The following is a 16,246-nucleotide window of genomic DNA, read 5'->3' on the forward strand; positions in this document are numbered from 1 at the left end:
GCTGTCCAGAAAATTCCAGACTGACCACTTAAGACTACATTCCCAGGAAAGCATGGAACTGCAGTTAGGTTAGCTCTTAAGTCTTGGTTTGGTTATGTGGGACTTAGCAAAAGTGCCTCCTTTTTGGTTGTTTCTCTTCAATACATTGAAACAAGAAAATTTTGATTTTCCTCTGTTAGGATTAAAATTAAAAAAGCATGATTCCCATGGAATTCCATACAGCAATCCCTTGATTTTACTGTAAATAGATTTAGAGGCAAAATAAATAAATAAGTTAGCAGGAATTAACTTATTCAGAGTTTACAAAACATGAATTTGGAGTTATCTAAATCACATACCTAACTGAGTATGACTGATAAGCTTCGTTAGGTTCTTTAAACCATATTTTCCAAAGGCAAGCAAATTTAAGACTCTGAACTATAAGATCAAAGAGGAAAATACGTCTGAATGCAAAATTGACCCCTGAATAAAAAAAGACATTTGTGAAAAATTTTAAAGAAATTATGTACTATTTAAGATCTGTTATCATAATACCTCAGATCTGACTTTGGAGAGACACTTTTAGAGTAGTCCTATGTGCCTGGGCATATAATATTTGTAGTGCTGGGGTGGGAGTAGGTCATATACTCACCTGCAGTCTGCTCTTTATTTTAAGAAAAACTGTTAGCCACAAATGATTCAGAAGAAAGATAATTGAAATATAAGAATGAAAGAAAAAAATTGAGTCTTTTATAAAAGCTAAGAGTACAGTTCCCTGTCCAACCTTCTAGAAGTTTCCAGATTTAAAATCCAATGAGAACTGCATAGATTAAATCTGGTGTGTGGATCCTTAATTCATGATCATAGCATATGGAAAATGAGAAATTAATGTCAGTCGATCTAATTAGGAAATAAGGTTCTTTGTTATTTAATTCTCTGGGGTTTTTTGCTTATCTATTTTTTAATATGCTTTTATTTATTTTAGAGAGAGAGGAAGGGAGAGAGAGAGAGAGAGAAACATCAATGAGAGAGAAACATCATCAATTGGCTGCCTCCTGCACGCAACCCAGGCATGCTCCCTGACCAGGAATCCAACTGCTGACCTCTTGGTGCAGGGGTCAATGCTCAACCACTGAGCCACCCCAGCTGGGTGTATCTATTTTTATAGTTGGTAGAATAAATACCTAGAATGTGGTGGGAGGAGGTGGGAAAAGGAGAGATTTATGCAAAACTCATGTGGTTTGCAAGTGCTTTTTCCTGAAATAATGAAAATGGTAGAATTTTTGTTCTTTTGCCATTTTTTTGAATTAGGAGTATTTGTGGATAGAAGATATATAATTCAGTTTTGAGAAGTCATGAATCATGCAATGATGACAGTTTACTTCTTTAATGACCAAGTTTTCAAAAAGTGCTCGTTATTTTTATTATTTGTAAAACACTTGAACACATTTGTGGGTATATATGCATCAAAGGAAAGGGATAAAAACATCCTGTTTTCAATCATGAAAAAAATATTAGCTGAGCTAATGATTATTTTTTGAAACCACATCACTGTGCTTTACATTAAAATATAAAGTAAATTCAGATCTATACAAAAAAGTTATTTTCTGCATTTCAATGTGATGGAAGACCTAAATTGAAATCTAAATTGAGCTTATCCTCAACTTTCGAAAACATTTTCTGGACATAAGAAGATTATGTAAGAAATGTAGCCTGGTATGTCTGAGAAACAATCTCCTCTTGTTCTGAATAAAATAGCTTTAGACTATTGTTTGCTCAACAATTATTTCTTTTTTAGACAAAACTTAAGTTGTCTGTTGGGTTTCACTTAGAAAAATGCACTTACACATGTTTGAAATAGTCTTTTAGGCTAAAGAATCTAAGTCCCCAGAAAAACATGACTAATTCAGCATATCGGATAGAGAAGCTCTGAGCTCGGAAGCAAGTTATTCTGAAGTTTTGAACAGAATGTATTTTTAGAAATGAGGGTGAGTAGAAACTAACTTACAAGAAGGCAGTTTAAATATTTAGATACCAAAAGTGCTGTTAATCCCTTGCAATCATTTGATATAAATTTATATGCCAAACTTTCAAAGTTTTTGCAAATTCCTGGCATGCTTTACCTGTGATTACCAGGGGCATCATCCCACAAACCCACAGAGGGGACTCTGCTGGACCGCGGCTTCCTCGGAAGGTACAGGACCACAGCGTTGGCTGTAATGTCATCTCTTTCTGTGGGGCACCATGTCCAGGACTTGAGGGTCCAGTGTCAGAAATGTGTACTGAGGTTGACACCAGTATAGGGCTGACCATAGAGGAATCTAACTGTACCTTTTCCTTCCCATGATCCAAAGGAGGCCAGGGTTCCCCTCTCTTCTGAGTTATTTCACTTTATTTCTCGTCTATTCAATGAGAATAATCCGAAATCATCATCATGAGGGGAAAAGCAGCTAGTACATATGGAAGTTTTGGGGACTGTTTTATAATGAGATGTGCCGATGGCTATGTGAATGCTGCCTAGGAGCCTGCCCCTGGCCAGCGTGGATGTAAAGAGGACTGAGTTTCTATCTCAGTGGTGCTTTACTCTCAGAGCATGCAGAGGGTTCTGCCAAAAATACCCGGGGCTGTTTATTCCCCCAAACGCACAGCTGAATGTCCTGCGCTCTGAACCCCCCACCCCCCATAGAACAATAGACTCCAAATATTTTTTACCACATACCATGTGTGTGAAATCTAAGCTTGCAAATGCGTACTTATTTATATATTATATTCATGTGCAAAATTAATGTTATGTACATCTTACAGCATCCCAACAACTAAAAATTTTAAGACTAAATATTTTAAATAATTTTAACACTATAAAAATCTTTTGCCCTCATTATAATCATTTTTTAGTGAAAACAGTATAATTAATTTGTGGAGATTTTTAATGAAAATTTTATTTTAATGTTGATTTTTTTAAGCCTACATCGAAGGTTCTGTATATTTTGATTCTTGCTTTTAATTACTTTTGTTGCTGGAAAACACACACAAAGATCTATAAATACAAATGGAAGAACTGTATCACTGGCCAACTATCTTGCTCCTTCCTTGTCTCAGCCCATCCTGAGAGTTTTAGTTCACTTGACAAAGCTTCTAGTTGACTTCCAACTGTTAAATTTCATTTTTCCTGAAAACAACTGGAGTTATTGGAAGGTATTATTGTTTATAGGGCATGAACAAATGGGTTTCAAAGCCCATTAACAGACAGGCTTAAGACTCTGCAAGATTTCTAATAAGCTAGAATATTCTGTTTCCAAGTTTTTGCCTTTTCATAGGTGACGCGGTTACATTGTTTTTGGCCACAAGACCACAAAATAGTGGAAGCATGTCCAAACATCTGTTTTTAGAATTCTCTCTTTTCAAAGCTTTAGTTTCTCTTGAAAAGCAGTTACTTTCTTAGTTGATGCTGAGTCTTCCCTTTGCTTTGAAAGGAAACTTGGTGTGTGTATTTCCTTGCTGCGAAGAGCACACTTCTGGCAGGCACCTCTGAGCCCGGCAGAGGGTCACAGATTTGGAGCGCTGTCCTTTTGCAACGGAAACGCACATGACTCATCTTTCAAATTTCACTACTTTTTTTATATGAATTTTTTTCTTTATTGATTAAGGTATTACATTGTCCTTATCCCCCATTGCCCACTGCCCCACTCATGCCATCACCCCCCTGGTGTCTGTGTCCATTGGTTAGGCTTATATGCATGCATACAAGTCCTTTGGTTGATCTCTCCCTCTTACCCCCACCCTCCCCTGCCTTCCCTCTGAGGTTTGACGGTCTGATCGATGCTTCTCTGTCTCTGGATCTGTTTTTGTTCATCACTTTCTGTTGTTCATTATATTGCTCACTCTGCTTTCCTCTCAACCATACAGAGTAGATACGGCAGTTCTTTTGTTTTGGTGTGTTTTTTTTAAATTATTTTTCATTGTTGTTGACATGTTGCAGGAGGAATTAGTGGGCCAGATTTCCCGACACGAGTTGGGATGCCACTGAAATAAGAATTTTCAGAAGCCCCCGCGGAGGATGGGCTGTATTGGCGTGAAGTTACATTCCTCGGGTTCCAAAGTCCCCTGCCTCTTAAGCCAGACCTGGAAAGGGGGCAGCTGTGGGTTCAGCCCACAGCACGGCCAGTGTCCAGAGCTTCCCTTCCATGTTGCAGCCGGGTGTAGTTCAGCATCCAGGCTGATTAAAGTCCTTTAGTCCCTGTGTGGGGCCCCTAAGGCCGTGAGCCACGTGGGTGCAGGGGAGCGTGCCCCTGTCACAGAGGCCATGGGAGCCTGGGCTCTGGAGCCCAGAGAGCGTGGCTCCCTTGCTTGGAAGTTTATGTATCAGATTTCACATGCTTGCAGGGCCCACACCTATTCTGGCCACTGACTCACTTTTACGTGTAATTGACGAGCAAGCACCTTCCCAGGTGACTCAGACCTTACTGGGCAAGTATCTGTCTGGTCTTCCCTTTCCTCCTTCCCTGTTAGATAATAACCAGGTTATTACAACAGCATCAGACAGACAGCATACAATATTATATTAGTTTCAACATAGTGATTCAACATTTGCCTACCTTATAAATACATCACCACATAAGTCTAATAACCACTGTACATAGTTATGATATTATTGACTTATTTATAGTCTATGCTGTACATGACTTATTTTGTAAATGGAAGTTTGTATTTAATTCCATTCCCCTTTTCTGCACAACTCCCACCCAGGGGAAAAATGTTGTCACTTAGATGCAACTATAAAGCAAATTTCAGAGGCTGTGCAGTGTCTTCTAAACCTTGAGTCCTCAAATATTGAACAGTATTTTTTATGTATCTGCCAGTAGTATTTGCTGACAAAGGAATTTGTTGAATTTGGTGCCATAATGGTTTTCATATACGTTTGGCATTTTTGCCTTGGTAGGAATAATGAGTGGTATGTGATTTTTAGTCTTTTGCTTTTAAAGGAACCTGGAAAGATGTTTCTGTACACTATTCATTCAATTAGTAAAATTTCATAGTGTGTTAAGTTTTGTAGTTTAGTATTACGTGATGTTAAAACATCACTGAAAAAGTTATAGATGTTTGTGTTCCAGTTGAGTGCTTAAAAGTTCTGTTTTGTTTTGTCTTGTAAATATGTTTTTACTTACTTTTTAGAGAGAGAGAGGAAGGAGGAGAGATAGAAGCATTGTTGAGAGAAACATCATTGATTGGCTGCCTCCTGCACGCCCCCTACTGGGGATCGAGCATGCAACCCGGCCATGTGCCCTGGTCTGGAATCGAACACATGACTTCTTGTTTCCTGGGTCGATACTCAACCACTGAGCCACACCAGCCAGGGGAGTGCTTAGTTTTTAAGTGACTGGCCCACTTTGATAGCTCCATACTGTCATCTACCAATATCTCAAGGCACAGCACACACGTAGGGCAATGCATTTATATCAGTTAACCAATATGGACAGGAGCCCACATTTCAAATAATCTCAATAACTTCAGTTGTTTTTGAACTGTTCTTGTCATTTTTTTATTAAATCATCAATGCTTTAACCTCATAATACGGTCAGCAGAGAGAACACACCAGGAGCCTGGCTCTCTGTTAGCTCGGCCGTATTCTTGTTAACGTGCTTGTGTTTTTAGCATTAGCTTCATTCAGTGGTTTCTTTCAGGCATCCTTTAAAACACGTGTCTGTTTTGTGAGGGTTAATTAAGACCAGATGTTAAAACCAGATGGTATGTTCTGTAAATCCACTCAGTTGGGCACATGTAAGCTGCAATCCATTGCGATACACTGGACATGGACAAAGGCATGGTGTTTGTCCATGGTTGGTTAACTGCCAACCCCTCCAGGTTGTGGAATTCCTGCAGTTTCTTCAGGTTACCTCCCTTACAATACCTAGCTCATGGCTTTGACATATGGACTGATGCGGCTGTATGTGAAGCTGTATAATAAATTGTGCAATGGTTAACGTTCTTACATATAAACTAAATAGAAATAGAAATTCTCCTATCTCCTTGCTGGAGAGCATGTACCCATGTTGGGGACCATTGCTTTAGAGTTATGAGATGTCTCCCGAGTTCATTGCTTCATGAATGCTTTAATTTTTCTCTCTATTGTTATTACGGAAATAACGTGAGGAACTTCACACCCACCCCAGACTGGCAAACCTAGTCCTCCAGCTTTTACGTACTCTATGCAAGTTTCATACACAAATATATGAAGGTACAATTTTTCTCTAAAACATAAATGGGAGCATATTTAATACTTTATACTATTTCTTGGAGAACTTTCCATATTAGCACACAAATATAGTCATTTTGCCTGGTATTTACCGTATATTTCTAGGTAATATGCTTACACTGTTGTGACTGTCCATTGTTGGTATGACCTGTACATTTCCTGCAGTGACAGGCGATGCTATAGCTCTCCTACTCCTTTTTGTTTCTCCTTTTATTCCTCCTCTTAGTTAAATAATACACAGCTTCTGGTTAAAGTAGTTGTCAGTATTGACCTTACTATGTCTCAAGGATTTTTAGTACTTGGTGAAGTATTGACTTTGGTAGCTTAGTATTGGGTGATATGAAATATCACAGAAAAAACCCCCGATAGATTTGTTTCAGTTCCTCTCCTTTGTATTAGGGGCTTCCCTCACGTGCCTAGCCGCTCGTTGCCATCCATTCCATTTAACACAGTTTGCAAGTTCCGGGGACACAGAGAGGTGATGCTCGTTGACCCAGTGGGCTTCTACGTGAGGGTGGCTGGGGAGCGGACAGCTTCTCTAGTGTTGCCCACTGTGGAGTGTTTCTAGGGCCTTTTCTCCCGAGAGGAATCTGCCTGTGTCCCCTCAGGAAGTGGCCACAGGAGAGCCTGCAGCAGAGCAGAGGGCGGGTGCCAGGTCCCGAGGTGAGAGCAGAGACGTCCGCCCCTCCCGTGGCCCAGCCCAGCCCTGCTCTGTGCCTGCTGTTCCCAGCTCGGAAGCCTTTGGGTTCAGCCTGTGAAGAGTCAGTTCCCTGCCTGCCGCGGGTGCAGTGGTTGGCGATAGGCCACATGCTTTCGGCTTCCTGAACTCCAGGTGCTTGTTCTGCATCCGTGAGAGCAAAATGACCACGGGCGTTTAGGTGGCAGCTTTCTCACCTCACATCCGTTAACAATCTATTTTTTATCTTTTAAAAATTCTTTGAAATGTCCCCTCTTCTGTTGTCTGCTCACCAATTTTCTTTGCCATGTTGCCTTCTTCCATCTCTGTCTCCCTTTACTGTCATTTTAGCAGAGTTTCTGGAAGGGAAGGAGATAAAAATGCGTGGCCCACTCACCACCTAAAACAGGTACCAGGAAAACTGCATAGGCTGCATAGCGGTAACCTTCCTCTTACTGCTCTCTCTTCTGCAGTTAAACAAGCTGCCCCTCTGCCCTGTTCCTGGAAGGAAAAACAAAAGTCCAACCCTAATCACAGCAGGAATTCAGTGCTTCCCTTCTGGAATCCTAACATAGGTCTCAACTTTGACGTTTGCTGAAGAAACCTGTTTTATTTTTTAAATGCTGAACTATATGTGCCCATTCCCTTCTCCATCATGTTGTAGGTTTTGTCGGCCATGTGTGAATGATTAGGCTTCTAAACGCATGGCTGTCCCTCCTCGACTTTTCAGCAGATGTGGTCCCTGTCTGGGTGTGTCAGTGAGACAGATGCTTTACATGCCAGCTCCACCTCGTCTTCTCTGGAGCCAGAGGGTGTGCGAGAATTGCTATCAGCCTGACACCTTCCGGTGCCTTCTGGGAGCTTCTCTTTCATAGTCCACTTGGGGCACTGTACTTTTAGGGTGTCCTTGTCACTGGATGAATGTACAGAAAGACATCAGGAAGTCTTAAATTCCTTTGGCATGGTAGATATCTGAATATAAAAAGTAAACTATGCTCATTTGAAACTCTCAAGATCCGTTTCTTGGAGTGTGTGTCATTGTTAGCATTCCTGTCCCCCCTCCCTGCAGGTGAATAAAGTTCGTATTCATTCAACCTCCACTAAGTAGTTGAGTGTTATATTTGGATATCTTCCATTGCAAGTGTCAGAAACCTAACTTCCATTAGCTTAAAGCAGTGGTTCTCAACCTGCCTAATGCCGCGACCCTTTAATACAGTTCTTCATGCTGTGGTGACCCCCAATTTCATTGTTACAAATTGAACATAATTAAAGCATAGTGATTAATCACAAAACAATATGTAATTATATATGTGTTTTTCCGATGGTCTTAGACGACCCCTGTGAAAGGGTCGTTCGACCCCCAGGTTGAGAACCGCTGGCTTAAAGGGTTTATTGGTTTGTGTATCTGGGAAGGATGGCAGGGATAGGCTGGCCTCAGGATCCAGTGGGTTCAGAGGCTCAAATGATGTCATCTCCACCATGGCTCTTGTCTCTCTTCTCTTGACTTTCCTGTGTGCCAGCCTCAGTGCCCTTCTGGAGACAGGCTGAAGACCTGGTTACAGGCAGCTGCAGGCATACCATCTCAGTTCAGCATCCCTGCCATGTCTATATGTTGATGTCAACAAAGGACCAAGATCATGCAATGTCCTTGATGATACTATTGGGGAGCTGTGACTTCTTACCCTATTTTTGTGCAAGCCCTACACCCATTTAAACAAAGCACTTCATGAGGTCATTTATTTCTTCTAAAATGTAGAGAACTCTGTGGAAAGTTGTTTTGCAATTCATTGGTATCTGTGAGACCGCCTCCCATGTGCCAGGCCCTGGAGCCCGGTGGTGGCTGAAACCCTGGGATGAGGCAAGTCATCCAGGCCAAAGGTTCTAGGAGTGGTGGGACCTGTGCCCAACTAGAGGGTGCATTCCCGCTGCTGCTCAGCACCAGATGAGTGGTTCCAGGCTAGATGCCAGATCGTCCTGCTTTTCAAAGAAGCCAGAAATCCCAATCTGTATGTAAATTTTCTCAAGGCTGAAAAAATTTGGTAATTAATTCAAGCATTTTCTAAATCACTGTCTGGGCCAAACAGTACATCACTTTGCAATCTCTTCTCGAACTCATTCGAAGAAGCAAGATCAAGAGAGCTGAGCAATGTGTTCAAGGTGATGCAGGTGATGAAGTGGCAGGACCACGTTTGTCTCCTGACTCCAAGCCTGGCGGCCTTCTGCGTGGACCATACTCACATTGTAAGATCTTGTTTTCATTGGCAAATTTTTTCTTGAATTTTTAAAAGCCTGTATTACCTCTGTTAGAGCCTGTAAATTGTTGGCCACATTTCAAGTTTAATATCAGATGCTTTGGTTCATGAAAGGTAAAATGTTAACATGACTTCATTCTTTCGGATGAGGTTGGCAGAGGGCCAGCCAGTAAGGAACACCCACCAGAAGTCTGATTGAGCGTGCAGATACCACGTTGACAGATGGTCTATGGTAGGGTGTGTGTGTGTCATAAATTAGAGATTCTTAGCAAGAGTTTAAATATTTCTGATGACATTTTAATTTTAGTCAAGTAGCCATTAATCAAAAGATTGACTTAATGATCCTTGTTCAACAGAAAAATCCCCTTAAGTGTAATAATTCGGGCTTTTTAGTTTAGTAGATGCTGGCATGACAGGCCTCTGTGCCGGATTGATTCACAGCTCTGCTTTGCTATCAGAACAGTTTTATTTGGCTCACTGAAATAAAGCATTGTTTTTCTAGGCATTTGAAGGTAGCTCACATTTCAAAAGAAGGCTTTAATTAAAATAAACTTGCATCTTTGATTTTGTCTTATCTGCAAATGCAAAGACATTAACTCTTTTAAAAATGGTCTTAGAAAATGAATTGTGTTGGAGCAGCTTTAGAAAATTGAGCCTCCTGCCTAAAGACAAATAAAAATGCATTTCACAAACATTTTCAGCTGCCTGTTTCTCCTACCTCTATAATTGACTCTAATTTGCCCTGCCTGCCCCTCTGAAACCTCAGAACTTCTAAATTGCTACTCAATTAGCAGTCTACTAGTAAGTTGTAATGAGAGCCACACCATTCCAAGTGTGGGCTGCACACGCTTGAGTCATAGTGAGTGAGACTTGAATTTTTAAAATTTATTTCAACCTATATTTGGCACACTACTATACATTTCTAAATGAGAGCTTATGATCAAGCTAATTTAAAAAAATATATAGAATAAGAAATTGCAAATAGTTACCAAATACATGGTAGAAATCAGATTAAAAATTTTAGATAATCTTCCCCACTGCTTTAAATTTGCTAAGGAAATTAGTAGAAAAAAGAGAAAATGTTGCCTTTATGATATTCTTTGTTCTAAGGACATTGTGGTTACTATAGCCACATAAAGTATGAACTTTGGTATATAAATCAGCGGTGCTATCCCCATTTTACAAACAATGGTATTGCAAGAATTTTGTAGAAGTCTGCTCCCAGGCATTTGGAAGGGGTGGTTATAGGTATTGCACCCAATTTGGACAATTCTGTGTACACCAGCAGTCTAACTAATTTGTTAAAGTTTCTTAAAATTATATGTCTGTTTCCCTGCTCCCACTCCCCACCCCCTCTTGAAATAGTGTACATGAATCTGGAGAGAACCCTGGGGAAGGACATGTACAAGCTTGACTTGTCTCAGTCACACCATGGAAAATATTTTCTTAGAAGTGCACCTGAGGTCATTGTATACCTCTGGGGAGAATCAGGGAAAGTTTAATTCACATTCAGATGGCCCCTGCTGTTTGTGCCGCAGGGACAGGCGGTGCCAGGGCTTCCAGCCGATCCGTCCCAGTGGCTCTGGAACGCCCTCAGCTCTCAGGTCTAGTAGTACTTTTAGTTTTCTACTCATTCACTTCCTAAATCCAACGAACTAGAGCAGAAATGTTCAAAGTAAACGGTTTGGTGGGAGGAATCCTTCTATGCTTATCAACCATGGAATCCACAAGGGAATTTTGCTTTTTAGGATGATTCTAATAAGTGCTATTTTCAGATGCTGATATGATGAAGGGATATGGAGGGGGGAAAGATATCTTTAACATTAATGGTGAATTTATATCACTTTTTTTTTTTTTAATCGCTGAAAGTCAGGATCCTTTCATGGAAGCCAGAAGCAATTGAAAAACTTGTAAAGTCTGGGGAATCTGATATGGCATTTATTATTTGATTTCCCTAAGAAATTAATTAAAGTTAAAGTAGTGCCCCAAATAGTGGACATGTCGAGTTATGCATTACAACCCCCCTTTCCCCCCCAAAGGTCTTGAGTCCCTTGTGTTAATCTTGCCTGGATTTATAACTCCATAATCCTCCTACTTTTTTTTTTTATTGAATTATGTTTTAAAATGTACACTCATATCTAAGTGGTAGGAATGCTGTTTGGGAGATAAAATAAGCCCTCTTCAACCTGCTGCTTGAGATATTGAGGAGGGGTAAGTGGGCCTTTTAAGATAATTCCCACTCTTGCCATCTCCTGTTCTGCCCCCACCTCAGAGGGACCAGCTGCCAGGAAACCAGTTCCTCCGCCAGCTCTCATTCAGCCTTTCTACCCAGCAGCACACCCTGCTGGATGCCTCCTATTTCTTCTCAGTATGCCATGATTTGTAGGGAGTTGTCTATTCTAATTAGATTAACTGTCTCTGACTACTACATGTGAGAGTTTTCTTTTTCCCTGGTTTTTTTTTTAAGCATTTTTTTTTGCTCCTTTTTGTGTATGCTTGGCTGAATGAAAACCAGTTACTAATTATGTGTTAGTCTGGAACTGTGGTAGTTAGGGTGAACATATCTGAATTAATCAAGCACCATTAATAATGTCTCACAATTTATGAACATATTCTTGACTTAAAATTATATACATTAGTGAATTTATTTTTTAAATGTCTCAGTGTGAAATGGCTTTGTGGGTATACCTCTGTATGTCTTAACTTCAGAACCATTACCAGCTGGCTCTCACTTATTTATTCCTTGTCCAGTAGCTATTTATTATACCCTTTTTTTGCAGCTTAATTGCAAACTTTGTTTTCTTGCCAGTGTGAATTCAGTGTTACATCTGCAGGAATGACACTCATTCCAATCAGCAGATCTGGAGAGAACATACACACACACACACACACACACACACACACACACACACCACCTACGTTTTACAGTGTTGGACATAACTTGAGTGGGATAGGAATTTGAATGTTTTGCTGAAGAGAGAAACCAAGACACATTTTCTGAGTTGGGCCATTTAACATTTTAAAAGGAAAAGTCCACATAAATTTTACTGTGCTGTGTGTGAATCATAATTTTCATAAAGGAAAACTCAGACAATTTGCTTTAATAAATAGTTGTCTGGAAATTGACTTTGTATCCTTCAAGCATTCTGTTTGCGATTCATTAAGATTTAATGGACCTTTGGGGAATATTTATTTTCCCTGTTTTGAAATGACAAGGAATGTCAGAGAAGTGACAACTTTCCAGTGATAAGGTCTTCACCGCTGAGATAATGGCAGTAGGTCATGGTGCATATTCAGTTAAACATGTTTTTAATCATTTATCCTAAGCATATAGTTAATTATTCCTCTTTTAAAGTAGGAATCCTGTAGAGGTTTTTAAATGCAATGGGTCCTTATATTTCAGGTGTATGTCTTATGAAGTTGCTGTGCTTCTTACCTCACAGGCTTACAGCAGCTCCAAATGATCTTTGGTCAGCCAGTCCCGCCCCCTGAATTTTATATGTAAGGAAACTCAAGTGAGTTGCCTGACTGAGGAAGACTTAGCCTGGATTAGTTCACCTAATCTCACCAAGCCTCGATTTCCTTATCTGGAAAATGGGGATGATAGTCCCTACTCCCGTTTGCTTATAAAGATCCGATCAGATACTGTGTCCAAAGTGTTCAGAGTGTGCTTAGCAGGTGCTCACCAAGTATTGCAGTAAGACTAGTGGCAAGTATTAATGTGAGTGTAGGCCAAGCTGCACCCAGATCTCAATGGCTCTCCCCATCCTTCTCCCTTCACCACCCACAGGGTCAACTAATATTTTCCCCTCCACCTACACTCTCCCCCAATCCCTTTCCCCCCAACTCGTGAATTATAATACAACCAGGAACATTTGGGCAATTTACAATAAACCTTCCAGTCACCCTCCCAGCCCCCCTTGGCCATTGGGTCTATTGATGTTGACAACAAAGCTTCTTTTTTTATGTCTTATGTGGGGCCCCTGTGCTTCCACATTAACACCCAGTGACGAAGCAGAAAGGCACAGCTGGTTCACACTTGTCTGTTTTGGGGGTGACTAGTGCCATATGACAGAAATAAGAGACCCTTCCCAGGGCACTAGAGACCCAGCCCACAGCCTCTCTGCATGGGGGTATTTAAAATGTACTTTTATGGTCATGAGCTCTCTAGGACTGTGAATACAACTGTCAGTACAAATAGAAAATGAAAAAATATTTGCCAAAGTGGTTTGACAACTCGTATTTCATAAGTATAAAGTGGTATCGCACTTCTGTTGTGAGAGTTTATTAAATATTTGTCACCTGAACGAAGCTTAAATGTGGCCCTAATAATAGAACCTAGTGCTTTTAGTTTATTAACTAACCTAATAAAAGTTTAATAATCTCCAAAAGCATTTTCACCTTCGTAAATTAAAAACTAGTTGCATTTCATAATACATGCTTTATTTCTATGGGGTGAGTATGTTTTATTTTCCCCCTCAAAATAGTAATGGTTAACACAAATTATTTTTTCTTATGAATATTATATAGCATATATAAATATAATTATTTATGTATTGTCTATGTAAGCATCTATAAGGAAATAAAAGTGTAAATGCTTTGTTAATATGATGATAAAGCATTATTAGTTTAGCCGCCAGTTTTGAGGTGGGCCACATAGAATGATTGTGCTAGGTAGACAGACTAATAAATTAAAATTTTCTTAAACTGAAGACTTTGAAACCCACGAAATTTGTCCTGAAATTTGAACGTTCACAACCCATAGCTCTATGTGGAATATAGAAATTAACAAATAGGATTAACTCAACTGTATTCAAGATTATAGGTCATTATCATTGCCTGTATCACTAATGAATGTGAACTACAGACAAGGATTTCAGCGTGTGCGATGTCTAAGTAGTAGGCTACAGGAGAAAGTTACCCAGGAAGTTAAATGGCCTTTTAATTATTGGGCAGTGCTATAATTAAAGCATTTTGCTAAAACTGTTGAATGACTGGTTAGTCTTGAATACAAAAAATAAAACTTATTTATAGAAAAAAATATAGGGACTCAGAGGTACACTATTGAAAATATTGTTTACTAAATAAAAGCTCTGTTTAAGTGGTAAATTCTCTAGTTGGTGAAGTATTCTTTCATAGGGTCATTAAGTCTAGCTACTCACCTGACCAGAGATTTGGGGGGAGAATTTTGGGGGGAAAGGAGAAACCCAAAGGAAATGTGAAGCAATCGTGAGTGAAAGACAATCCAGAAGAAAGGTAAAATGCCCATGAAGTAGCTGATACTAGTATAATTTAGTGCCAAGCTACTGCTTGGTAACAGGATGATATACCAGGATGCATTGTAATCTGCAAGATGAGAGAGTAGACAGTAGAATCTCTAAGAGTCTCTTAATTGCATCATTTTATGATTCTCCATAAACCAAAGTGTAAGTGTAATAATCTTTGATTCTTATCTCTTTTCTCTAGTAAGGAGGGCCAAACATTCTCTACTTTCTGGGACACTCTGATTTGTGACTATGGGACTTGCAGAAATAACTGAATGTGTGCATTTTCCAAACGTTTTTATGAAACACGGATCACACCTCTTCATCTGTCAAAGGTCACAGCAGCTGCAGCCTCCCGGAGCCCTGGCCCAGCCCCGCGGCAGTGGCTCCTTGCTGAGCTCCTGCGGCCCTTACCGTCTGGGCGCCAGCACTTCTTCTCTGCTGCTTTGTATCTCCCTGTGTATGCGCTGCCCCATCAAGGGAAAACTCTCTATAGTCAGGGATAGTGCTTTATATTGACTTTCCATTTCTAACTGGTTATCCTGGAATTCATTCCATTGCTCTTTATGGCACATTTTGTGTCCTCTTTCTGGCACATTCAACCAGCAAAGACCTCATACCTGACCAACCGCCCTCACCTCTGCACCTGCACCTGCACCCTGAGGCCGACCCTGTTGGAATGTCATTCCATGAGTTCCATTGGCTTCCTACAAACTGACCACTCAGTCTGCCCCAAAGCCCAGCCCTATTTCTTCCAACTTGTTCTCCCACATTCTGTGGTCACTTTCTCTGTGTTCTCGCTAAGCCTCTGAACCCCCTAGCCTGCCTCCCACTCCCAGCACATGGCCATGGCTCCTACTTCCCAGAGAAAATTGGAGCCAGTGGCTGGGAACTACTGTCTCCCCTCAGCCAGGTTCTGCCTTTTGTATACAACTCCTGTCCTGTTCTCTCTTGTTGATAGAGGACTTGCCTCTCAGAGCCATTTCTTTCATGTGTGCTTGGATCCCCTCCCCTCCCACCTTCTCAGGAAGGGCCCTTCCTCCATCCCTCATCTTCGTCATCTCTCCCCTCTCCTTCACGTCCAGACTTCTTAAAAACTACCAGATTCAGTGTCCGCATCCTCTGACCAACTGACTCCAGGCTGGTTCCATTGCTCTGCTCCATCACACCCCTCACACCAAGGTCACCAAAGACTCCATGTTGTTCAGTCCAGCAGACATTTCCAGTCCTCATCCCATTTGACTTCTAAGAAGCATTCAACACTGTTCATTCCATCTTGTCCTTGACTTACTCTCTCCTTCATGTCCATGAGGTGACTCTGCCACCTCAGTTCTTCCCGTTCTCCTTTGCAGGATCATCCTCTTCTTTGAGCTGTTGACCATTGATGTTCAAGACGGCTTCCTGTCCTCTCATTCTGTCCACTCTCGGGATTATCTCATTCACTCCTGAGGAAGAACAGTGTCTCAGACACAGAGGCGTAAATTTTTATCTCTGGGCCAGGCTTCCCCTGAGAACATCAGATCCATGTGTCCACCTGCCTCCTTGACATCAACACTTACCATGTCTCGGAGCACATCAAATTTAACAAGTTCAAAACTGAACTCTTTTTAAAATACTCTGTCTCTAAATGGCATCACAGTCTTTGCTGTCACTCAGCCTGTGTTTTATCACCTCAGTATCACTGGGACCTACTTCCCCCATCTCGGCTGCCTCCGCCCTTTGCCAGGCTACTGTCCTCTTACAGTCCTCCTAGGCGTGCTGTCCAGCCCCATCCCATCACGTGTCCTCTCGATGTCTGCACTCCTACCACATCAACCTGTCA

General features: G+C 40.9%; 1 protein-coding gene across 5 annotated transcripts in view; it reads left to right on the forward strand.

Moving 5' to 3' along the window:
• The window catches only part of PIP4K2A (phosphatidylinositol-5-phosphate 4-kinase type 2 alpha), a 175,986-nt gene that overhangs the window by 74,616 nt on the left and 85,124 nt on the right, over positions 1-16,246 (forward strand). Inside the window, exons 1-3 of one of the 5 annotated variants that reach the window (XM_036345107.1) lie at positions 5,060-5,068; positions 9,368-9,374; positions 12,836-12,838. The exons of 3 other annotated variants lie outside the window; for them this stretch is intronic. Coding sequence is in view for 1 of the 2 variants with exons in the window: in XM_036345100.1 (XP_036200993.1) it covers positions 9,069-9,149 (81 nt within the window). In the remaining variant the exon portion in view is untranslated. Of the gene's footprint in view, positions 1-5,059; positions 5,069-8,994; positions 9,150-9,367; positions 9,375-12,835; positions 12,839-16,246 lie in introns of those variants that run through there. One more of the 5 variants, XM_036345100.1, reaches the window with a different exon arrangement.

This window comes from Myotis myotis, unplaced genomic scaffold, assembly GCF_014108235.1.
Source record: "Myotis myotis isolate mMyoMyo1 unplaced genomic scaffold, mMyoMyo1.p scaffold_m19_p_1, whole genome shotgun sequence".
NCBI lineage: Eukaryota > Metazoa > Chordata > Mammalia > Chiroptera > Vespertilionidae > Myotis > Myotis myotis.